This window comes from Elephantulus edwardii, unplaced genomic scaffold, assembly GCF_000299155.1.
Source record: "Elephantulus edwardii isolate Elephantulus edwardi_28Jun2011 unplaced genomic scaffold, EleEdw1.0 scaffold00544, whole genome shotgun sequence".
In the NCBI taxonomy this organism is placed as follows: Eukaryota; Metazoa; Chordata; class Mammalia; order Macroscelidea; family Macroscelididae; genus Elephantulus; species Elephantulus edwardii.
The window spans coordinates 283,971-309,542 of NW_006400294.1; the positions used below are offsets into that span (position 1 = coordinate 283,971).

Genomic DNA, 25,572 nt, shown 5'->3' on the forward strand with positions numbered 1-25,572 from the left:
TGTTGGTGGAAGTGTAAAATGGTGCAACCACTGTGGATGGTGGTGTGGCACTTTCTCAGAAAAATGCAAACACAAATACCATTTGACCCAGCAATTCCACTACTTGGAATATACTCCAAAGAAACGATAATCGCCACCCAAGCAGATATATGCACACCCATGTTTACCGTGGCTTTGTTCACAATAGCAAGGAGTTGGAAACAACCTAAGTGCCCATCAACAAATGAATGGATAGAGAAGCTATGCTATATTCACACAATGGAATACTACACTGCATTGAAAAACAAGGAACTCATGCAGTATTATTCAAAATAGGTGACTCTGGAGGACATTATGCTGAGTGAAGTATCTAAGTTACAAAAGGACAAATACTGCATGGTGCCACTATTGTAAAACAGGACTGACATCCGGGTTGGTGGGAGACTGAGAAAGATGGGTTTAATAATTGAAACAGATGAGGGAGAAAACTGTTTTAAAGGGATATGTGATTAGGTATTTTTGTCATGACAGGAGTCCAGAGGGAAACCTGCACAATGGAGTGGACCTGGGCAGAGGGATTGTAAAACAATGAAATAATTTTTCTTTTACTTTTCAAAGGGGGGGTGAGTGAAACAATGAATTAAAGAAAATCCAAATTATTTGTAAATTTTCATTAATAATAATTTTAAGTACCATCCTATCTAAATAAAAGCAAGGTTTACTTATTTAAAAAAAAAAAAGGAATAGAGACAGGATACATCCCTGACCCGCTCCCTTCCTTATTCTGAACAATGCTGTTTTCTTGCTGTTCTGACCACTGCTTCCTTGTCTGTCTATACATTTTGCATGAGCACAATCAAGTGTTCTGGGATTTCCATTCTCAAGGTTAGCCACAAATTGTTTTGATCCACAATCAATAAAACACAAATAGACATTCTTCTGGTACTCTTTGCTTCCACTGACAATGAAATCCCTAGTGCCATGGCCTCTCTGCCAACTTACTGTTTCCAGTAGTTTTTGTATAATCTTTAGCAGGATTTTGCTTGTGTGTGATATCGGTGATACTGTTTGATAATTTCCACTTTGTGGGATCACCCTTTTTTGGCAATCAGAATAAATAAGAATTTCTACACCAGCTGGTTAGCCAGGTAGCTTTCCTCCAGATTTCTTCGCACAACCCTAGTGAGCACATCGAGGGTAGCATCTGGTTGCTGAAATATGTCAACTGGTATTCTATGCATTCCTGAGGCCATGGTTTTTTTAGATTCCTTCAGAGTAGCCTAAAACTTCCTTCTTTTTCACAACTGTCTCTTGGTCATGCTTTTTGGTACAGTGATCCTGTGTATTCCATCTTTTTTCATGATGCTTTCTGAATCATACAATATTTTGCCCATAGCATCTTTAAATATTACAACTTGAGGCTTGAATTTGTTCTTCAGCTTAAGAAACAGGGAGTTTCTTTCTTTTGATTTTGTCTCCAGTTCTTTGTACATTTCACTTACTATTTTTGCTTTGTCTTCAGAGCTGCCCTTTGAATGTTTTTGTTCATTCAGCTACTCAGCTTCTTGATTCTGTCCCGTTGCTTTGGCTTCTCAATGTGCTCATTCAATATTCAAAATCTCTTCTGACATCCATCTCAGTCTTCTTTCTCCTCTGGCTTTGTAATCACATTTTGCATTCTTCATGGATGATATTCTTGATATCCTTCTATAGCTTCTCTGGTCTTCGTTCATTAGTATTCAGGGCCTAAAACCAGTTATTGAGATGGCTTTTAAATCAGAGCGGACAGACTCAAATTTTGGTTCTCACTGATTTAATTTTCTATCATGGTTTCACAATCAGTACCTGTCCCTTTCACAGCTGATACTGAGCTTCTCCTAGGATTCTTTTCTTTCACAGATTGGTTTATCAAGTGAGATCCATGTGTATAGTCAATCTTTTTGTTTTTTTATAAAACGTATTTGTAGTGAATAAATCACTGATTGTACAAAATTCTATCAGTCTCTCTAGAAATGTATACATGTCCCAAAAAATCATATACAAGAATGCACACAATAACATTATAACAGTGGAGGAGAAGTAATAGTAAGGCTAAATTGTACTACAGAAAAAGACATTGAAAGTTTAACAAACTGGTTACAAGCAACCTTGGGAAAAAGAAAACATTTTAAAAAATGCAGACCCAAGAATTCATGCTCTATGGTTCCATTTAGAGAAAGCTCAAAACCAAGTAACATTTATCTATGTTCACAGAGAAATGTAGTTACTTTCAGGGAAAGGAATAATAAATGAGCAGTGATAAGTTTTTTCTTCCTAAAAAAGATCTTAAGCTAAAGTAACATGTAACTTCTCAAGACTAAAAATCATTTAGTGTCTGGCTCCTGCTTAATTTTTTGAATCTCAGCTCTATCAGCTAATTTTGTCAGTATTATTATGTTGTTTTCTTTATACAACTGTATAAAGACCTCAAATGCCTTTCTAATTTTCTTTTACAGAAGAACTATCAAAGAAATCTAGGATACTTCGTCTTTGACTTTCCACTATTACCCTATTGCTGGAAGTGTCTTCTCTACACCCAAAACTATTACTTTCTATGTCCTATGTCTACCTTGTGGATCCTCACTATTTACAGATATGTATTTGTGAATTTACTTTCTACAATTTAATTGTAAACCCCAAATCAGTATTTACAATCATGCAAGGACATGGACATGTAGAGTGGGGAAATGTACACATCCCCAGGTGAAGTCAAGCTGATACCTCTGCTTCTGGTTTCAGTTATGAACATTTCTACTACTATACTTAAACCTCACTGGCATTTCACCAGTGTCTGATCTCTGTTGCCATAAATCTATCGTTGTTATGTTATGTTATGTTATGATATGTTATGTTGTTATGTTATGTTATGTTATGTTATGTTATTATCAAGTCAGAACTGACTCACAGTTGACTCTCCAGAGGCAGTAAATCCCAGGAGAACAAACTGTCCATTTTTTACCACAGCAAAGCTGGTGGATTCAAACTGCATGACTTTGGGTTGACAGCGCCAATTCCTTAGCATTAAACCATTCCTAGCAATATTACAATGTATTTGCTTTTCACTCACTAAGTAATTTTAAAATCTTTAATTACATGAGTTAATGGTCTTTCATCATACTTAGAAAGCCTAAACTTTTCATCATAGTTTTTAAGGATCTCTAAAATTGCCTACTAGCATTTGTGCCTACTGGTATAAACTATTAATTTTACCTCTCTCTTCCCCATCCACAATCAAGTCCAGCTGATCTTTTTATTCCTTGGATACTAGTTTCAAATTCTCTACACAGAATGATGTTATTCTATCTACAGTATTCTTCTAGGCTTTTCTGTATCTATTCAATTATTCAAATCTAAGATTGTGAGCAGTTCAAAAGGGCTTTCCTGATCATATTTAACAGTTTAGTAATTACAATGTTAACCTGCTTAATTTTTCTCTCTGAATAATATCTTATATTTTATCCTTCCTTTCCATGCTAGAATATTATCTCCTTAAGAATGGGAACTGTTTGCTTTATTAGAAAGTAGACCAAGAACTCCCTAAAACAACGTAGGGCACATAGTAAGTGCTCAATGTTAGGTAAATTTAGAATTGCTTGCCTCTATTGTAGGTTTTTCTATCAGATATGGAGCTCTGCTACAGATAAAATTTTGATTAAAAGCTCTAGTCCATAAACAGTCAAAGAATAACAAGTACCCAACTGTTTGCTGCATTAAGCCAGTGAATTGCACTCGTATTTGTCCAAAACAAAAAAAAAACTCACTTCTATGACACAATTCAAATTTTACAATGGTACCTTTGAACAGCCTCCATTTTTACATGAGGTCCCAATCTTAATTTCACCACTTTCTTCTTCTGAAGCAAAGAAACAAACAAACAAAATCCATTTAAAACATTAAAATAAAACATTTTCTTGCAGTCTCATTCTTAAAAAGTAATCTTCTATGTAAGTCTTTAAAAAGGAGTCTAAACATTTATACAATACCTGACATTTTAAATTTTACACAAGTTTTATGTGTGAATTTTCCGATATTTTTAAAACATCACAGGAAACTATTTTAACTAAGTTTTATTTATATAACACACTTGACAAGACGAACAGGTATTCTATAATACAAAAGACATTAAATATAGAATGTAATAAAAGAAACAGGAATAGGGTATTTTTCTTCTATAATATTGAGTATAAGTCAGAAAATACTAAAGACATTTTATATTAGGCACACAGTGAAATATTTGCAATTATCAAAGAAGCAATCTAAATGAAGTTTCATTAAGAAATAATGGAGACAGAAGAAAAATAAGTCTTCAAAAACTGCAATAAATGAGATAATGGGATGATCCATACATTCATTTTGTGGTATTATTACCAACTGGGTGGAAGTCTTCTTTTACAATGTACTACTTTTTATACTTCTATTCAGGAAATTACTCTGTTCTGTCACTTTTAAATGACTGGTTAATTATATTGAAATATATTCCAAAAAAAGAGTAAAAAATAGTTATTACCTTTCTTTTCTTCTGTTCCTGGTGTCAATTTAAGTTTATCAAGTGCTTGTTTGAGGGAGGCAGATATTTTTATTTCCAAATTTGTCATTGGTTCATCTGGGCTAGAGAATTTAAAAATCTCAATTATCATTATTAATTTACCAAAATACTTCTTTGTACTCAGAATATAGATGCACTCAAATGGATTCCATGACAAAGACAATTCCTCTATAGAAGTCCAGTATGTAATCGGAAAAAACAAATAAACATCAAAGCACAAAGAAGATGTGCAACTTCTCCTTCCTGAATTATGATGGTAAAAGAAATAATTCTGTAATGACGCTTTGCTATGCACATGCTCTCAACATGGAATAAAAACTAAAAGCAAATAAAGAACAAAAAAGGGTCCAAACCTTTGCAGCCTATATAATAGCTAAGAATGATACAAAATCATTCTGAACAAACGCTTTTATTCCAAGTGTGATACAAATATGTAACTATTAAGTTTACCTTGGTCTTTTAATGGCTTCTACTGGCTTAGGGGCTTGAATGATGTGTTCTTGAAATTTGGGTTTCAATTCAGATAATTCTTTCTTCTCAGTGGTCTTGACTTCAGGTTTTACTGGCTCAGGAGGTTTCTCATTATTATGTCTCCCCTTTGTACAGCCCTGTTAGTGAAAAGTATTAAGAATTATTCTATCGTAGATTTTGCATGCTATTAACACCTTCAGATATTTACTATCAAATTCTGCTATTATTTCTACTTTTATCACATTGATTTATTTTACAAATTAAAAATATGACTCCAAGTGTGCTATATAGCAAATTCCCACTTACTGATGTGGCAAAGTTTCAAAGATCAGGTTGCTATGGGAAAATAAGAGAACTAGCACATCGCCTCTTCACTTCACCTATACTATGAATGTCCTGTTGGGAATCCTTCTTGGGTTACCTATTATGGTCATCTTCTCTTCTATGTCACCTATGAAGAGCTCTAATCCCTTCACTGCTCCCAGGGGAATGTGTCAGAGCCAGGAAGGCTCAAGTTTCAGTGCCCATCACTGGGGTTTCTTACTTCTCCAGCTCTGGTTTGTTTTGGTTTTTTTTTTTTCAGGATAAGTAGCCTGATGGCTTTGTAGAGAGCAACAGACAAAGAGCCTTAATGACAGAGGAGGTGGGGTGCCTTGCCTGAATATGCCCTGGTTATTACTGGGTGGTCTCTCCGCCTTTCTACTCCCATGTGTAACAACAATCCAGAGCTTCCTGAGCTGCTGTGGTTTCTATCCTTGATCTCCAACTGTAGCTGCCATTGGGCACTCATCAGTTGAACTCACGAAAAAGGTACACTGAATATGAGTGTTAAGTCAGCTGACATGGGATTCTGTACACTTCCAACCCCCCAGGCAGCCAAGAAAGCCCTCATCAAGGATCTTTTAGACCACAGCCCTTGCCACCTTTGGGATTCTTCTTCCCTCTGGGTACTGGGGCCATCCCACCATGACAATGAACTGCTGCTGCTCCAACCTTTAGGCACAAACCACGTCCCAAGCGGCCACATGCCTCACCCCTTTTCACGTCTCCCAGGCAATGAAATGCCACTCAATACAAGTGTCCTTTCCACATGTACATGATCTTCAGGACTCCAACATGGCCCATGGTGTTATAGTCAGATATCCATTGTTAACGTACAAAACAGATTTTTTTTATTATCATCATAAATTTAAAAATATCAGGTAGTAAGTTAGTTGGTGAGGAGGTGACATGCTGGTTAACTAATTTTCACTCTCAGCAAAAACAGAAACTTTCAATGATAAGACAGGTGGTGGTAGGTTGTACTCAAGCTCAATTAGTTAAAATAAAAAGTAAGACATCCATCCCACACTGAAGGCCGAGGGCAAATACAAATTCTGGAGTACTTCACAAAGAAAATTCTGTAATTTATAAACAAAAAAGGTTTTCATTCAAAAGAACTCCAGTTCTCCTAACTTGATAAATGACCTTGATAAGATAATCTTTTTTATCTTTTCTAGCTTCCAAATGAGCAACATGGAAATAAAGTACTGTCACTATTTTCTGGAGAATATTAAATCAAATAATACATACAGTATTACAGATAATGCATTTGGTGTTGGGTTGCCACCCAAAAGGTTGGTGGTTTGAATACACTTGCCATTTTGTGAGAAAAAGAACAAATTTGCTCCCATTAGATTTAGAGGTTCAGAAAGCAAATGGCAGGTCATCATAAGTTATTACCAACTTGATGGCAGTGCACAGTACTACTAACAGGCAGTAAATATTCAAAGCACGTTAACTACTCTTACACATATTCCACTGAATCACATACACATTTTCTCATCTCTATTAGCAGCTTTACTTTTCTTTGTACCCTAATATGACAAATTTGATATAAAATTTGCTACTCTAACTTAATGTCTTAAACCAGTGCCTATCACTGCTTTCTTTTTGATGTTCTTTCAAGACTAACATAAAAAACAAATCTGATTAGACAAAACCCTAATCTAAAAAAAAAAAATCACATCAAGTCTTTATTTTTTTAAAATTAATCTGCCCACCCCCTTCCCCCACAATTCACTTTTCTCCTTGATAACTAAAAGAAAAACTTTTTCATTTCTATGCAATCTCTCCCCTCAAGTCCAGTGCACTGTGCAGCCATCATTCTGGACTCCTGTCATGACAATAATACCTAATCATATATCCCTTTTAAACAGTTCTCTCCCTCATCTGTTGCAATGCAGTATACATCATTCCTCCCCTTCTTCTCTGTCTTCACTCAAACTCAGTGTCAATCCTGTTTTACAATAGTGGCCCTACGCAATATTTGTCCTTTTATGGCTGAGATATTTCACTCAGCATAATGTCCTCTAGGGTCATCCACTTTGTGTATTCCATGAGTTCCCTGTTTTTCAGTACTGCATGGTATTCCATTGTATGAATATACCAGAGCTTCTCTATCCATCCATTCATTTGCTGAAGGGCACTTGGGTTGTTTCTAGCTCTTTGCTATTGCAAACAAAGCTGCAATAAACATGGGTGTGCATATCGAGTCCTTATTTTGACAACAAGAGTTTCATTTTTAAAAGAAAGGTGGTATTTCTAAGGTACACGTTCAGATATCAAATGTCTTAAATACGAAACATATATCAAATGTCTTAAATACGAAGCATATATATATATGTATGTATATGTATGTATATGCACACACACACACACACACTCTCTCTCTCTCAGGGAAATACCTTAGATAGAAAAGTAATACTTACTACAATGCTTAAGAAATCAGAAAAATCAGTTGTTCTTCTCTTACAGCAAGACCAACCCTATGAAATATAAAAGGAAAAAAAAATAAAACCACTTTAGTATGGAAACCATAATAAATATATTGTAGTTTCACTGACCTCACTGAAAACCAAAGTAGCTTGGATCTATGTATTTTTCTTAGTTTTAAGGAGTTGTAAATGGTACACTTATATTTAACTATCATGAGAAGCGTTGTTTTTCTATTTACTTTTTAAAAATATTTGTGTCATGTCTCAACAGAATCCATTTTAAAGTAGAGAAACAATAAAACAATAAAAGAATTTGTTCTCTTTTATCAATAGTACCTGTTTTTTGGAAGAATTTTACAATTTAAAAAAAAAACCAAAAACAACAACAACAAAAAAAACAAAACACCAAAACCCAAAAAAACCCCAACCAAAAATCAACAACAAAAACCCCACCAAACAAACCAAAAAAAAAAAAAACCAACACGTATTTTAAAGACTGAAAATTAACTCTAGACCTTGACTTTAAATATCTAGGTAGTCAAAAAATCCATTAAGTAAAAAAGCAAGAAAGTTTCTGTATTGGTGACAAGGATTCTTCCCCCTTTTGAAGCTAGTAGAAGTGACATTCTACAGTGGGTCCACTTAACTATTGCACTGCCAAGGCTTAATAAAATAAGGAAAGGAGGGACACATTTAAGTATGTGAGTTTAAAGCTGATGGCTTCTCATGAGAAAAAATCCACAAACATACTCAACCCTATCTCACTGTCTTTTTTTCCGAATATAAACCATTTTATAATTAAAAGATCTTTCTGATCATGAAAAGTATTCTGATGGCATAGTGGTTAGTGTTCAGCTGTTGTAAGAAAGGTTAAGTATTTGAATCTACCAAATTCTAACAGGAAAATATGGCTGTTTCATGAAGATTACAATCTTGGGAAATTTACAGCACAACTTTCTCTGTCTCATAGAGTCACTCTGAGAATCAATAGCAACATGTTTTTGAGGTTCTGTTAATTTAATGTTTAACTTCTTAGTCAAAAAGAATGCTATCATCTTTACAATAATTCTATTTTGTCTTAAAAGCCACCAAGTTCTGAAAAACAATCTATTTGGAAAGTCTAAGTCTTCAAGTAATGTCTATAGACACTAAATAATAAACAGAAAGTGGAGAAGAAACAAACAGTACTTAATAGTGAAATCTTTAAGAAGCGACTGATGGCAGCATAAGAGTAAAGGATTTTATTACTAGAAGGTTAATGGTTATCATTACTAAGAATAGCAAGATTGTGAAAGAATACATTTTCAGAGTAAGAGTTCCCTTTAGAAATTGACCTAGATTCTCCCTGAGGAGAGTCATCAGTATAAAGGTGGCATTTAAGGACACAAATACAGGTGTATAATATCTAAGGTCCATGGCATACTCTGTGAAATAGAATGCTGTGTGATTTGGTGTTGTATAAATACTTTTAAAATCTTAATGGAAACTTTGTTCCACTTATTTGAACAGCAGGAGCAGCTGTCAATGCTGCCAGCCTGCAAAACCCTGAGAGTTGTGTCCTAAGCCATGTCTTCTTATGCCTGACTTGCCTGTATCCTTATGCCTAATCTACCCATTAGCCACTGTTGCAAAATCAGCTGATGAGTCTGTCTTCAATCTTCAAGCCATATTCTTCATATAGTTCAGTTTTTCAGATTATTTACTCAGCATACAGACTAAATAAGTATTGCACAAAGATGCAACCTTGAAGAAAGCATCTTCTGATATTAAACTACGTAGTACATACTTGCTGTGTTTGAAGGATACCTCTTGATCGATGTATAGGTTCTGTATGAGCACAGTGTGTTCTGGAATTCCCTTTCTTCACAATGTTTAATTTGTTATGACCACACAACTCTAAGAGGGTTGAGCAAAGCACTGTATGACTAGACAGTTAATGGTTATTACAGGCTGTGAAATAAAAGTATTTTGGGCCATCTTTGCACAGTGACCAAAACACAGGCATTATTGTCTGGTATTCTCTGCTTTCGGCCAAATCCATCTGATAGCAGCAATGACATCCCTCATTCTACATCTCTGCTGTATCTGGTTTGTCTGCTGATGGTTTCAAATTATCTTCAGCGCAATTCTGCTCGAATGTTTTATTTATGATATTGTTATATAACTTCTACACTCCGTTTTATCAGCTTTCTTGAGAATGTGCATGAATATGGATCTCTTCCAATTATAAAGATTACAGCCAAGGAAACACTATGGGTTAATTCTATTGACCTACAGGGTCACTGTGAATTGGAGTCAAATTAATGGCATAAAGCAAGAAAAGTCAGGCCTTATTTGGGCTTAATGAATATTTGTTTTGTCTTCTTCACTCTGAACTAATATTGCTGTTGTACCATCAAGCTGGAACTAACCCATAACTGATCCTCAAGTAAGTTTTCAGAAGCAGTTTAATTGCATAAGACAAAATTGTTCATCTTTCTCCCACAGAGCAGCTGGCGGATTTTAAACCACATGCCTTTGGAATGGCAGCACAGCTTCTTAAACTCTAGGCCACCACAGTTCTATACACTTAACTATCAAAAGTATCCCACATTAAACATCAAAATGGTCAAACTACTCTGTGGAAGATACATTACAAATTTTAAAATATGTACAAATATTTACTAGGTTAAAAGTGCTTATGTTCCTGAGAGTAATAATGATAACATGACAGTCTCACTTTAATGTTTTCTACTGGGATACACACCAAAAAACCCTCTCAAGATGTCTTTTACTATAATAAAATTTTTAAAAAGATCAATAAAGCCAAATACTGTAAAAGTCTGGTCAAATAATTTTCATTATCTCTCTAGCATATAAAAGTGCAGGGTGAAATCTGTGAGCATCTCTTTTTTTCTAAAGATAGATTCCAAAGACATACATTATCTTCTCTAAAATTCTGAGCCACTGTTATTTGCAAACAACTGCACAACCAATTGAGAAATTATATAAAGATTCCGTATAGTGCTTTCTACATCCCCCTCAAAATTAGAAGAGTGAAAAAAGAGATTACAAATGAGAACTAGGATAGAAATGGCATACTATAACTATAAAAGAGTTTAAGATCAATTACTATTTCTGAGCTTTCTGTGAAGGATGAACTTAAAGCATTCCACACTGATTATGAGGAAAGCATAAAGCCACAAAATGGGCAAAAGAAAAAAGACAAACGTAGTATTTTAACCTTTCAATCTATTATACAGATGTGAAGAGATAGAAAATGCATACTAAGTTCCTACCTTCAATGCATCATGAAACACTGGAACCCCTGGATGATAAGTGCAAGCATCTGGTCAAAAACAAGGAAGGAAAAACTAATTATCACTGTTATCAAAAAAGATTAATGTATACACAATGCTATACCTTTGTGTGCTAACATTTTACTTCTTTTCCAAATTCAAGTTAATACATTTCTCATTTTTAAAAAATTATCAATAATCATGTGTGATGAACAATTGAATTTATCTTTAAATATGACTTTTACTAGCCATCTATCTGAATCTGATCAACCACATGGATGGGCAAATTCAACCACATGAATGGGAGTGTTAGCCTATGCACAAGGGGACTGGCTGTTTCATTATTCTACATTTTTGTTGTTGTTATGTGCCATCAACGTACAAGAGCCCTAAATGCCATTCTATCCTGTGCCAACCTCGTTGTCTCAAACACACTCATTCCCACCACTCCACTCACAGAATCAATCGATCTCATCGAGGGTCTTCCTCTCCTGCACCATCCCTCCACTCTCCCAAACATGATGTCCCTCTCCAAGGACTGGTCCCTCCTTGCAACAGACCCAAAGTATGTCAGACGAAGCTTCAGAATACTTGACTCCAAGGAATATTCTGGCTTCACCCTCTCCAGGACAAACCTGTTTGTTCTCCTAGCAGACCGTGGTATATTCAACACTCTTCTCCAGCACCACAGCTCAAAGGCATCAATTCTTTTTCTATTATCCCTATTCACTGACCAACTCTCCGATGCACAGCACGTAATTGCAAAGACTAATAGCCTAGATCAGGCGCACCTTAGTCTCCAGCCTGATGTTGTTGCTCTTTAGTATCCTTGAGAGGTCCCTCATAACTGACTTTCCCAATGCAATTCGTCTCTTGATTTCCTGGCTCCTGTTACCAAGAGTGTTGACTGTGGAGCCAAGTAAACTAAAACTGTTAACTATCTCAATCTCTTCACCATCCATACTGATGCTGCCAACTGGCCCAGTGGTGAAAATCTTTGTTTTCTTGATGCTGAGCTTCAATTCATATCGAAGACTGCAGTCCTTGCCTTTCTGCATAGGGACTGGATAATCTCAACAATGTGCAAGGACGCTGGCTAGTTTTGCTACTAACTGAGCATCTCTAGGCACAGGGACAGGTGCCAATGAAGAGAAAGCAAGACAAGGTAGGATGCCCATCCTGTTCTAGCTACACCTATGGCAGAAACACCTGTGGCTAAGCTGGAGATTCGATGTGAGATATGATCTGGGGATGGAAGGGAGCCAAAATTAGGACTGAGAACTCTGGTGGACAACTGTGAGTGGGAAGCTAATACTGGTAGGACTGAAAACTTGGGAATCACTGGCCTGAAGACGCAAGGCTCAAGGCTTATGTGCCTGTGTGCACACTTCAACAGCTGTCTTGACTGTATTCTCTGTTCATAATCTGGATTATAATCGTTTGGACTTCCAGAAAAAGGTTCTATGTGGTCTGTGAGCTATCACATTGGGTTCTGGACCCATTAAAACAGTAAGATTGGTGTTGAGATGAGTAGAAAAAGGTATGTGAGCATGGGGAACATGTAGGACCTCATGAGAGCTGGTCAGATGTTACTTTTAATGTTACTGATGAGGGACACTGCCCCTCTGTGAAGCTGTTAAAGGTCAGATATGGCTATTCCCACATGGCCCTTGCTCTTTTTACAGTAATACACAATGCATAATATAACATGTCAAAATAATATGAAAACCCACAGCAAACAAGTCAATTATAAATAAAGCAACCCTATGGGAAAAAAGCAGAACTAGCCTAAATGGTTTCACAGGCTGTAATCTTTAAGGAGCCCTGGCTAACTGAGGGGTTAACAGATCAAATTCACCAGCTGCTCTGGAGAATGATGTGGCCGTTTGCTTCTTCAAAGACCACAGCCTAGGAAATCCTACAAGCAGGAAATACTCTGACAGGAAAGTCTTTGGTTTTTTAAATCTTCATAAAAAGCAGAACAGCTCCTGGGTTAAAATTAGTTTTTGAGTTAGCAGCTAAGTGCTTTAATCATGACATTATCAGGGCAACATCTTGTTCACACTCACTGATTCATGGCCATAGAGTTGATTATCAACTCAGAGTGAGTCTCCATAGGCTTCAAAGGTTGTAAACCTCAATGAGAGGATACTGCCTATCTTTCTCCCATAGAACCATTTTTTTGCCAGCAGTCGAAACTGCTACAGATCATTTGCCATCAGAGCTCCTGCCTTCTTGTTAAAATAGTAAAAAACACTAAATTCTAATTTAAGAGTATAATGGTTATGAACAAAAATAATAAAGAATAACTCAAGCATAGCAAACTATACTTAAAACTTTTTTAGTAAATTGTGTTTAATATAAAAACGGATTTGGCCCTCTTATTTTTGAACTCTACTTTTAAAAAAATGTGCCTATTCTTATGTCAACTATTTATAAGCTGCCTCCCAAGAGAATTCTTAAAGATATTTCGGAAGACTAACTTTAAAGTAATTTGTAGATCTCAGTCACTGATCATTAAAATATGATATATAATGTCTTGTGGAACACCTCATTATGCCAACTGACTTTGATATGCCAAATTAAGGCTCTACAACTAGCAACTCACTCTTTTAGGCTATTAGGTTAAACTGTAGTAGGAGTTTAGGTAACTTTGTCTTCTGCTGACCCAAAAAGAAAATAGAAACAAAACAAACTCATTGCTACTAAACCAGAACCAATTTGTCTGATACTCCATTGGGTTTCCGGAGCTGTTAACAGCACAGGAGTTTGTCCATCTTTTTCCTATGGAGTCAACAGTGAATTCAAGTCACTGCATTTGAATTAATAGAGCAAGCTCATAGAGAGTACACCACCAGAACTCCCTCTACTACTGGTATGTGCTGTCGACTGTAACTCACAGCAACCCTATGAACATCAGATCTGAACTCTGCCTTATACTGTACCATCCTCACAACCAAAATCTTGATATACTCAAATCCATTGGTACAGTTACTGTGTCAATCCATCTTGTTGAGGGTTGTATTTCTCCATCTTCAATCTTCAGAAGGTTTTTTTTTTTTTACAAAGACTCACTCCTCCTGGCAACATGCCTAAAGGACATAAGACAAAGTTTCACCATCCTTGCTTCTAAGGATGGCACTTCTTCCAAGATCTAATTTTTCTCTTTTGGAAGCCTATGGAATATTCAGTATTCTTCTTTAACATAATTCGAAGGCATCAATTCTTCCTATCAACCTCATTCACTATCCAACATTCAACTGCATACGAAGAAACTGAAAATATCACCATTTACACTGGGTGCATGGATACATTTAAAACATGTATTAATATGAATGCTCTAGAACTTGATATTCATCTTGGTCTTTTCTTCATCCTGTCTTTGTAAGGTTTCTTTTTGCATTATTCATGGATGATATTCTTATATCCTCCCACAGATCATCTGGTCTTTACTCAGTATTTAAGGCCTCAAATCTGTTCCTAAGATGGGTCTTTAAATTGATAGGATAGACTTGAGGTCAAACTTTTGCTCTTGTAGATGTGATTCACTCTGATTTTCATTAACTTCAGTTTGAACCTGCATATGAGTAGTTGATGGTCTGTTTCAAAATCAATACCTGGCCTAGTTTTCACAGCAGAGATTGAGCTTTTCCAGGGATTTTTTCCCCCACAGATGTAATCACTATTTAACATCATTTCCACAATATAATGGCTGGAAGAGTGGAGAGATAGTGCAGGAAAGGAAGACTCAGGTTACAGATGGATTGACTGAGTAACTAAAGAAATGGGATTAGGTCTGTTCCAAGACGATGAAATTGGCTCAGGATAGAGCAGAGTTCAGAGCCATTATACAGAGGGTCACTATGAGTTGCAGGCGACTTGACTGAACCTAAAAGCAACAATTCTGAATGCTCAGGAGCTCTGGTGGGTAGGGAGTTGCATTGTTAACCCAAATGTGGTGCCTCTCTGGCAGTTGATTTGTTATGTCAACTCTAACTCATAGTGACCCTATGAACAAATTCGAGCCCTGAGTGACTGACTGTGAACTAAAGAAATATTTATCTGACAAACAACAATTTGGTCATAGGTATAGTTCCTTTCACAGGCCCATTATCTGTTTTTCTTGACTCTCCATATAACCAGCTGCAGATTAAAGTTTATTATTATTAATAATACAAGATTAAAAAGATATTTACCTTTGTTGACTTTCTTTCTTGTGAGACTGTCTTCCCTTTAATGATTCTGTGTTACGTGTCCCCTTACTGTCTACTGCCTTTCCCTTTACCTATTTTAATATGTCTACTATGTATTTATGGAGCTCTGGTGGCTTAGAGGTAAAAAGCTGCACTGTAGTCCCAAAAGTAACTATAACTCCTCCTATGCAACTTAATACTTTTGAAAGCTGTTAGAAAGTCAGCTATGATTCAGTTCCAACTTGACAGTACACAACAATGGCATTACCTATTTGTTACTGGTCTCTCCTTAACCAGAGAAGAAATGCAGGAAAAAATGCAGAGATGCATGGAAACAAATGGTCCAAATGACTGATGGACCATGACTCATGAATCCCTAAGATGTGGATAGTCCCCAGTTCCCACTGTTAACTACTTTAAAAGTGATCACAGTAGGTGATCCAGATGGCATGGCAAGGTAAGAGAACACTAATGTGTCACATACTGTGACCCCTGTTATGTGTTGTCGATTCCAACTCATAGGAATCCTACTATGTACAAAAACTCTGAACCCTGATCTATCGTGGGCCAATGTTATTGTTTCTGACACACCTACCCCGTCCCCCAAATCACCCCAGGCACTGAGTCAATCCATTTCATTGAGGGTCTTTTCCTCTTGGGCTGTCCCTCTACCATTCCAAACATGATGTCCCTCTCCAAGAACTGTTCCCTCCTTGGAACATGCCCAAACTCTGTCAAACATAGCTTCAAAATCCTTGCCTCCAAGGAGCAGTCTGGTTTCACCCTCTCCAGGACAGACCTGTTCTCTTAGAAGTCCATGATATATTCAGTACTCTTCTCCAGCACCACAGCTCAAAGGCATCAATTCTCTTTATATCATCCAAAGTCACTGTCCTGCTTTCTGATGGATAGCAAGTAATCGCAAAGACCATGATCTGGATCAGGAGCACCTTAGTCTCTAGACTGACATCATTGTTCTTCAGTACCCTGGAGAGGTCCCTGACAGCAGACTTTGCTAATGCAAAGTCTTGATTTCCTGGAGACTGGTACCAAGAGTTTTGACTGTGGGGCCAAGCAAGCTGAAGCTGTTAACAATCTCAATCTCTTCACCATCTATCATGATGTTGTCAATTGGTCCAGAGGTTAAGAATTTTTGTGTGACCATTAGTCACTCTTAAATAGTGAACAAAGCTCGCTCTTCTAGCTCAACATTCAACCAAACAATAGACAGGTTTAGAAGAATCTTAATCTTTTTCACTGATTTTGTAGGAAAGGGTCACCATCCTGGTATTAATGTTTAAGAGGGCAGCATCTGTCAAGAGATAAAATTTAAGAGATAGGAATAGCTATGATAGATTAATGGACAAGAGACTCATAGGGAGGAAGTGAGAACAATGTGGTACTGAAATATCATAAAGCAAAATGTGCTTTATAGTTGAATGGAAAACTAACCTGCTTTACAGACTCTAAATAATGACTCAAGTATCTCTCTCACAAGTATCTCTCTCTCACACGCAATTTTAAAAATGCTTAAAATGTAACATCCAATTTACTTGTTTAACTTTACAGAGATGTGTTAATATCTAGGTATAAGCCTCATTATAACATGGTTTGCATCAGAAAGATGGACAATGACTACAGATGAAAGGAGGAGAATTGATGCCTTTGAGCTGTGGAGCTGAAGAATTGATTATACCACAGACAGCTAAAAGAACAAGCAGGCTTGTCCTAGAGAGGGTGAAACCAGACCGTTCCTTGGAGGTAAGGATTCTGAAGCTTCGTGTGACATACTTTAGGCATGCTGCAAGGAGGGACCAGTTCTTGGAGAGGAACATCATGCATGAAAGGGTGGAGGGACAGTATAAGAGAGGAAGACCCTCAGTGAGATGGACGGACTCACTGACTATAGCGTAATGGGGGTAGGTGTGTCAGAAATAATACGGTTGGCTCAGGATAGGGCAGGGTTTAGAGCTGTCATAGGGTCGCTAAGAGTTGCAGGCAAATTGACAGCACATAACAACATACTAGTCAATTTCACCCTTTCCTGTTTTTCATTCTGAATTTCTCTCCATTATACCATCATTTACTTATCTAAAACTCTTAAGAAAATGGATTTATTAAGTCAGGTGGTTGAGAGGTGCTGTTGAGTACAACTCATAGTGACCCTATGAACCTTGTTCTATCCTGTGCCATCCTATACTTCCTAAAACACAAGAGTCCACTGCAGCAGTCACCATCAATACACCTAGGTGACAGTGTTCCTCTCCACCAACCCTCCATCCTTTCCAGCATCATGTCCTTCTCCAAGGAAAGTCAGGTAAGAGACACTTATTCCTAATTTAAACACTATTATGAGTTTGGAGAAAACAGGTCAATTCCACTCCTTGGCAATTTTCAGTTACCTCATTCACTGTAAATATCGGTCTACCTGAGTTTTCTAAATATCTCCAAAACCTGATTCCTGGAGGTGCCTTAAAATGATTAATTCTTCCTATCTAGGGAAACCTCCCAATAATTTTTCTTTTCTAGGGAAACCTCCCAAGCCATTATTAACATTACTAACAGTCAGTATAAGCTGCTTAGATAACCTACCATACACTATGACAGACAGAGAAGAGATTGGGGTTGTTAACAATTACAGCTTGCTCAGGTTCACAGTCAACATGCTTGGCACCAGCAGCCAGGAAATTAAAAGACAAATTGCACTGGGAAAATCTGCTGTCAAGGACTCTCCAGAGTACTGAAGAGCAACGATGTCAGTCTAGAGACTATGGTATGCCTAATCCAGGCCATGGTCTTTGCAATTACTTGCTATGTATCAGAGAACTGGATGTTAGAATCTAAGGATGGTAGAATCATTATCTATGCCTCTGAATTATGGTACTGGAGAAGAGTCTTGCACATACCATGGATGGCCAAAAAACAAGTTTGTCTTGGAGGGGGTAAAACAGACTTTCTCCTTGGAGGCTAGGATATTTTTTTCCTTTTCTTGTTATGTACCATTGAGTCAGATCTGAGTGGCATAGGAGAAGATTGCCCCTCCATCTCCAGTAGAGCATCTGTAGGGCATCTGGTGGATTAGAACCACATGCCTTTGGGACTTCAGTGCAGCTTCTTGCTATTAGGCCACCAGAGCTCCTTGGAGGTTAGGATTTTGAAGCTTCATCTCACATCTTCACCTGGCTTATGGCCAGATGGCTTGTACTTGGAGAAGGACATCATGCTCAGAAGGGTGGAGAGACAGCATAGGAGAGGAAGATTTTGCAGGACAGGAAGATCTCGGATGAGATGGAGTGATATCATAACTAGGCCAAGAGGGGTTGGTGTGTCAGAATCAGTGAGACTGGCTCAGGACAAGGCAGGCTTCAGTACATAGGGTCACAGGCTACTTGACAGCACACAACAACTGCTGTTGTTTGTCGTTATGTGCCATCAAGTTGCTTGCGACTCATAACAACCCTAAGTACAACAGCCCTAAACCCTGTTCTATCCTGTGCCAATGACATACCCATCCTGATTACCCCAGTCACTGAATCAATCCACCTCATAGAGGGTCTTCCCCTCTTGCACCGTCCCTCCACCCTCCCAAGCATGATGTCCCTCTCCAAGGACCTGTCCCTCCTTATAACATGTCCAAAAGTGACAACAGGTAAATAAACTCACTGGTTAAGAAAACTATAAAGGGAAGAAAGAAGCAGAAATGTTCATGAAGTTGAGAAGCAAAATGGAATAAAAAATAGTAGAAATTCTAAAGACCAAATTTAATGTACACTTACAACACAGATAAGAGTCACAATAGTTCTGGCAGAATGACATTAGTAAGAATCAAAGTTTAACCACACAATCAGTACAAATATACTTTGAAAATCACTATTTCAAAAGAAAGTAAGAAAGCAGATAATTACTTTCTTTTGTAGTTCTTTCTTGCTGTGAGGCTGAACACCTTGACATTGGTGTGTCAAATGAGTTGATGATTAGCTACCCAATGCTGACAGAGAGTGGGGTGGAGCTCCTCCTCCATTAAAACAAGCTTGGAAGGAGGAGTGGCATCCCTTCCATAATAGCTTGTCTCCAGAAACCCTATGAACCTGGAGAGAGGATGAAAGGCACCCAAGCTTCAAGGACTCTCCTTCATAGGGTCACTATGAGTTGCCTGCAACTCGACGGCACTTAACAACAACAACAAACAAGTTCTTATTAAATTTACAAATTTTGTTTAATATTTTAAGTCAGGCAAGAGATTTAACAATGGTTTACATGGTTCAATTCCTTAGCTGTCATTTAATGGCTATTATTATGTGTGAAAAAATATTATTAATTAGGGCTTTCTTAGAATAACAGAAGTTACCAAGCTCATAGCCTCATTTAACTTGAGTTACAAACTAAAACGCCCCTTATCAGCTTTAATGTACATTTTTTTGTCTGTAAATATAAAAAAAGCAATTATGAAGAGCATAATTAGGTCAGTAAGTATGGTTAAAACAGAAAAAAGGAAAAAAAATACTTTGTGTAACTGAAACTATTTTAAAGGAGAACAGCTACAGAATCCAGTTCTATATACTATGTATATTCTTGTTTGTACATCAACTTGACCACTTTAATTCTTTTAGTTAATTTACAAGCCCAAACCTCCTGACCAAATTACCAGTTTGCTCTAAGCTCTTGTCCTCTTACTATTTCTATTTCCACACTTCCCATTCAATCAATTAACTTACAGCCTTCGACATCTAGAATAACCTTCATTTTCTTAAAGCAAAACCATTCTTCAGGAATCTCTCTCACTGGCACTCTTGCTGCAATCAATCTGTTGCTGTCAGGTGCTGGCAACCCTATGAACAAGATAGAAATCCTCCTCTGCCAAGCTTACAACATCAAGCTGGTTTTAAGCACTTTGTTGCAACCACTTTGTCAAGTCATCTTGAATCTTTTTCTCTTCTGACCTTCTAACTTTCCCAGTATGATCTTTTTCCAAAGACTGAATCTTCCTAATAATATGCCCCAATATGTTACACAAAGTCTCATCATCTTTGCCTGTGAAGAGTACCCTGGTTGCACTTCTCCCAAGACAGACTTGTCCATGGGATAGATATCCAGTATTGTCAATATCACCTTTCAAATTCATCAAACTGTACTCCTAGTCAAGCCCCGAGATAAATTTATATTCTCCTTTGACTTTCCTGAACACACAATATTCTTTTTAGCTACTACATCATAAAAAAAACCAACCAAAATCAACAAACAAAACGCCCTACATCTACGACTTTAACTTCATATACTTATTTCATTGATCTATGTGTTAAGTCGGTCCAATTTCCAGAGGATATTCAGAGGTGCGGTATATATGTGTGTGTGTGTGTATATATATATCTCCCCCAAGGGAGGAGACTGCATAACCTTCTCCGGGTAGATTCGAACCGCGGGCCTTGGGGGCTGTAGAGCTATTCCCCCTCCCCCCCGTAGGCTACCTGAGCCGCTATTAATAATTTAAACAATATTAAAATGCAGTGGCCAAAGAAAGAAAAATTGCTACTACATGTTAAACTATAATGAGTATGTATGTATGTGATGGATGCAGTGTACGTACCCAAACTTGAGGGTATCTCATTACATAACTGTGCTAAACAGGAAAAGCTTTAAAAGAAGAAAGAAGTGTGTGATGGTGGGTACATGAAGCAAGCCCATCAGCAGACTTCCAGACTTAGGTTATATTTATATAACTTAGGTGTTAGAACAACGCCACTCCCCCGTCCTCCCACCACCTTTCTCCTCTGCCTCGGTCTGTGTGACATTGACACACAGGATCACAGCCAAGGCTGGGGAAAACTAAGAGCAAAGGAATCCAGTCTCTCCTCTGTGACTTCGGCACCCCCTCCACACTGGGAGGGCCAGGAGAGACTGGAAATCCCACGCGAATTCAAAAGTGGCCTGTGAGCGCGGAACCACGTGCGCGCTGGGGGGCGGCTGCGGGCGGCGCTCGGCTCCGGGGAGCCGCGAAGAGAGCCGGCGGGATGCCAGGTGGCCGAGAGCGCCCCGAGGTGGCCGGCCGGCGGGAACGGCGCGCCGGGGATTCGCGGGAGGCCCGCTTTCTCCGGGCGACCAAGCTGGGGGGGGGGGGGGGGTGGGGGGGGGCCCCTTTTCCGGGGGGGGGAGGGGGGGGCGAGGAGGGGACGAGAGTACTGGCTGGAGGCGCGTCACTTACCGTCCGAATTGGTTTCGGGATCGAAGCGTTGGCCACAGCCCCGGTTGTAGCACAGGAGGGCCATACCTTTGTTTCCCCTCACCGTTACAAGTAAACCCAAGTTGCCAAGAGCCACAGCAAAGTGTTTCTAACTGCCCTGTCGCAGGTACCGTATGACTGGACGCGGCGGAAGCCGACTTCCGGAAACGGCGGGTTCCGCTTCAGGAACGTTCGCGAATGTTCCGGTCGCGCAGGCGCAGAGGGGGGAGGGGCGGAGGAAGGGGCGGGAGCTGCTGTAATCAGGCAGTTCTGGGTTCCGCTGAATCTCTGCTCATTTTTAGAAAAATTCACGGCTGTTGGTATTAAAAGGAGACTTAAATTGAAGATAATGAGGGTAGCGAGGTGAAGCACCCTCTCTGCTGGAATTTAGTGCCTGCTTACTGGCTGTTTGTCCTGCGGCCAAATCTTCCCCTTGGCCGCTTCTCTTGCGGCTGAATTACTCAGCACTGTTGATGTCTTTTACCCCTGATCTGAGAATAGGTGCAGAATTAGGCACCATTTCCGAATTCTGTGAATAAATTGTGGAAATTTAGTAACCGATAAGAATGGTGAACAAGTCTCTGAATTTAATTGTATCTCTCATATCCTTATCTGAGCATTTACCTGCAGCGTTTTAATTATTCCCCCCAGAATAGATAAATATGCTTGTACAGTTATTACGTGAAGGTCCTACGGGTATGATCATGAGTGTTGTTTCTTTCACCTGCCGATATCTGATCTTCTAATCGGGAGCAATTTAAATAATTGCTGCCGCAGGAGAGGAAGACCCTCGATGAGATGAATCGATTCTGTGATCCGGGAGGTGGGAATGACTGTGTTTCAGACAGCGAGGTTGGCACAGGATAGAACGGCGTTTAGGGCTCTTGTACATAGGGTCGCTGTGAGTCACAAACGACTCGATGGCACATAACAACAAGCAAATTCAGTCTAACGGTTAAGGTGCACCTGAATCCAGGTCATGATATTCACAATTAGTTGTTATGCGTCAGAGAGCTGGGCAGTGACTAAGGATGATGGAAGAAGAATTGGTGTCTTTGAGCTGAGGTACTGGAGGAGGGTATTGAATATAACATGAACTTTTATGAGAACAAACAGATCTGTCCAGGAGAGGGAGAAACTAGACTGCTCTTTGGAAGCAGGGATTTTGAAGCTCCATCTGACATACTTTGAACATGTTGCAAGGAGGGACCAGTCTTTGGAGAGAAACATCTTGTTTAGAATGGTGGAGAGGCAGCACAAGAGAGGAAGGCTTTGGATGAGACTCAGTGACTGGGGTAATCAGAGAAGATGAAATTGGATCAGGCAGAGCAGGGCTCAGAGCTGTTGTGCTTAGGGTTGCTGTGAGTTGAGCTGACTTGATGGCAAATAACAACAAGCAAATGGCAGCAGCTAGTCAGTGAGAGAAAGATGAACAATCTCTTCCCATACCATATACAGTATCTGAAAACCTTCTGGAGGATCAACTATGAGTCCCTTCCTTCTGAAGGACGCATAACAACAATTATTGTGAAAGTATAAAGCACTTAAAAAATCAGAAAAGCAAGTAATTTGGAAAATGCAGCGCTATAGTAAGAAAATGGACTGCATCTAGTGATAAGTACTCTCACTAAAATAACTGAGAATCTTTTCAGTGGGTCTTTCCCATAAGTATGTATTCTCACTTACTGCCTTGACTTGAAATGATGTAAACCGACTGTCCAGTGATCTTTCAGAAGCTTTATATTACAGGAGAGATTTGTCCATCTTTCTCTCTCAAAGCAGCTGCTGAATTGAAGTCAACAAAGAGTTGTCCTCTTTGAGATAGTAATAGAGTTCCCACCCATTAGATAAAACCCCCAAACACACTGCTATCAAGTATGTCACAATTCACAGCAACTGTACAGGAGGACAGAGCAAACTTAACGGTAAAATTTCTAAGGCTGTAAGTCTTTATGGAAAATGATTATCAAGTCTTTTCTTACAGAGCATCTGAGTTCTAGACACTTAAATTTCAATTAGTAGCCAAGTACTTTAACCATTGTGTGCCCTGGGAGTCCTCTCTATAAAACTCAAAATTCATTGCCTTTCATTGGGAACTGACTCACAGCTGACCCTCCATTGGATTTCAGAGGCTGTAAATAATAGGAAAGGAGAGCATGTGCACTTTGCTCTCCCAAAGCCAATAGTGAAGGTGAACTTCCAGAGACTGTTGGCCTTTTTGGGGGGCAGCATAACATGTTAAAAATAAGAAATTAGGGACAGACTATATATCTAAGTTTGAAAATAAAAACAAATATTTTCATATACTGACAAAAAAGCAATGCTACAGAGACACTGCGTTTGGCTTTCTATTAAGTTTTCAACTCCATTCCTGCATTTTGGTGCTAGTTACTTTAAGTAGTTTCAGCAACTTTCTGGTTGTTACACAGACAATTTATATAACTTTAAAATCTCACTTTTCCACTACATACATACCCTTACATGTTGTTTTAATTATCTGTTGTTGATTGCCATATGAACCAAAGGCCTGAAGCCTTTCTATAACTATCATCATTTCGCTAGGTTCATAGAGTTTCCAAACACACATGGTTTAGGAAGTGAATACCACTTCTGCTTCCAAACTCCGAGTCAATCTGGGAGCTCCACCAAACACTGCCCATGATCTGTAGCTGGTTATGGTTTTTGACCAGCTGTGGCACAGTTCTCCATCACAGCAACTCTTAAGTTACTTCAGTACAGCAAATAGATCACTCTAAAATTTAGATTACTTACTAAATATTTGAAATGTGACTACTTAAAAGTCTAAAATAAATACAAGGTTTTGACGATTCTGTAGGTGTGTGAAATACCTCATTGATACTTTTTAAATTAATTTTAATAAAAGTTTACAGAGACTTAGGGTTTCCAGTCATTCATTGTTGCACTTTTCTCCCTGTCCATCCCCACCCTCCCAATTCACTCTTCTTGAAAAGTAAAACTCTTTCATTGTTAAGCAACACCTCCCCTCAAGTCCACTCCACTATGTACCCTTCATTCTGGACTTCTGTAATGACAATAAAACCCAATCATATATCGCTTTTAAACAGTTCTCTCCCTCATCTGTTTCAATGCAGTAGACATCATTCCTTCCTTCCTTCTCTGCCTTCCCTCAACCCCAATATCAGTCGCATTTTACAACTGTGGCCCTATGCAATATTTGTCCTTTTGTGACTGAGATATTTCAATCAGCATAATGTCCTCCAGGTTAATCCGTTTTGCATAATATTTCATGAGTTCCTTGTTTTCAGTGCTGCATAGTATTTCAGAGCTTCTATATTCATTCATTTGTTTATGGGCACTTGGGTTGTTTCCAGCTCTTTGCTATTGCAAACAAAGCTGAAATAAACATGGGTATGCATATACTGCTTGGGTGGCAGTTATAGTTTCCTTAGGGTAAATTCTCAGGAGTGGAACTGCTGGGTCAAATTGTATTTCTATTCTTTTTGAGAAAGCACCATACAGCCTTCAATAGCGGTTGCACCATTTTACACTCCCACTAACAGTGAATAAGGGTTCCAGTTTCTCCACAACCTCCTCAGCTGTTACCTGTTCTGTTAAATTTTGCTATTCTTACAGGGGTGAGATGATATCTCATAGTTAATTTGTCATTAATACATTTATATTAGTGATGTGAAATGATTAGTATTTTGGGTTGTGTTATTATTTGGTGCCTAAGGCTGGTTCTGACCAACAGCACCCCCATGCACCACTGAAGGAAATCCTACCCCATCCTGCATTTTAGGTATCCTAGTTTAAAAATATCAAGGAGCACTGGTGGCCTAGTGTCAAGAAGCAGCGCTGCAATACTGATGGCATGCAGTTCGAATCTACCAGCTGTTCTGCAGGAGAAGTTTCGGCAATCTCCTCCCATGAGATTAACTGCCTCTAAAAACCCATTCTCTTCCAGTCAGTTGGCGAAGTGGTTGTTCTCCAGATTTCTTGGCACAAGTTGGTGAGCACATCCAGGGCAGCATCTGTTAGCTGAAATATGTCAATTTGTATACCATTTTTCCTGGAGACTTATTTTTTGCAATTTCCTTCAAAGCAGCCTGAA

At 38.5% G+C, this 25,572-nt stretch overlaps 1 protein-coding gene across 1 annotated transcript in view; it reads right to left on the reverse strand.

Moving 5' to 3' along the window:
* The window catches only part of LOC102875804 (cysteine and histidine-rich domain-containing protein 1-like), a gene marked incomplete at its 3' end in the record, with an annotated part of 33,444 nt that extends 11,889 nt beyond the window's left edge, over nt 1–21,555 (reverse strand). The window contains exons 1-6 of the mRNA XM_006903224.1: nt 21,462–21,555; nt 11,070–11,119; nt 7,786–7,842; nt 5,015–5,172; nt 4,526–4,626; nt 3,813–3,871 (exon numbers count right to left, since the gene is read on the reverse strand). Coding sequence (XP_006903286.1) covers nt 3,813–3,871; nt 4,526–4,626; nt 5,015–5,172; nt 7,786–7,842; nt 11,070–11,119; nt 21,462–21,525 — 489 coding nt within the window. The remainder of the gene's footprint in view (nt 1–3,812; nt 3,872–4,525; nt 4,627–5,014; nt 5,173–7,785; nt 7,843–11,069; nt 11,120–21,461) is intronic.
* Between the last annotated feature and the right edge of the window lie 4,017 nt (nt 21,556–25,572).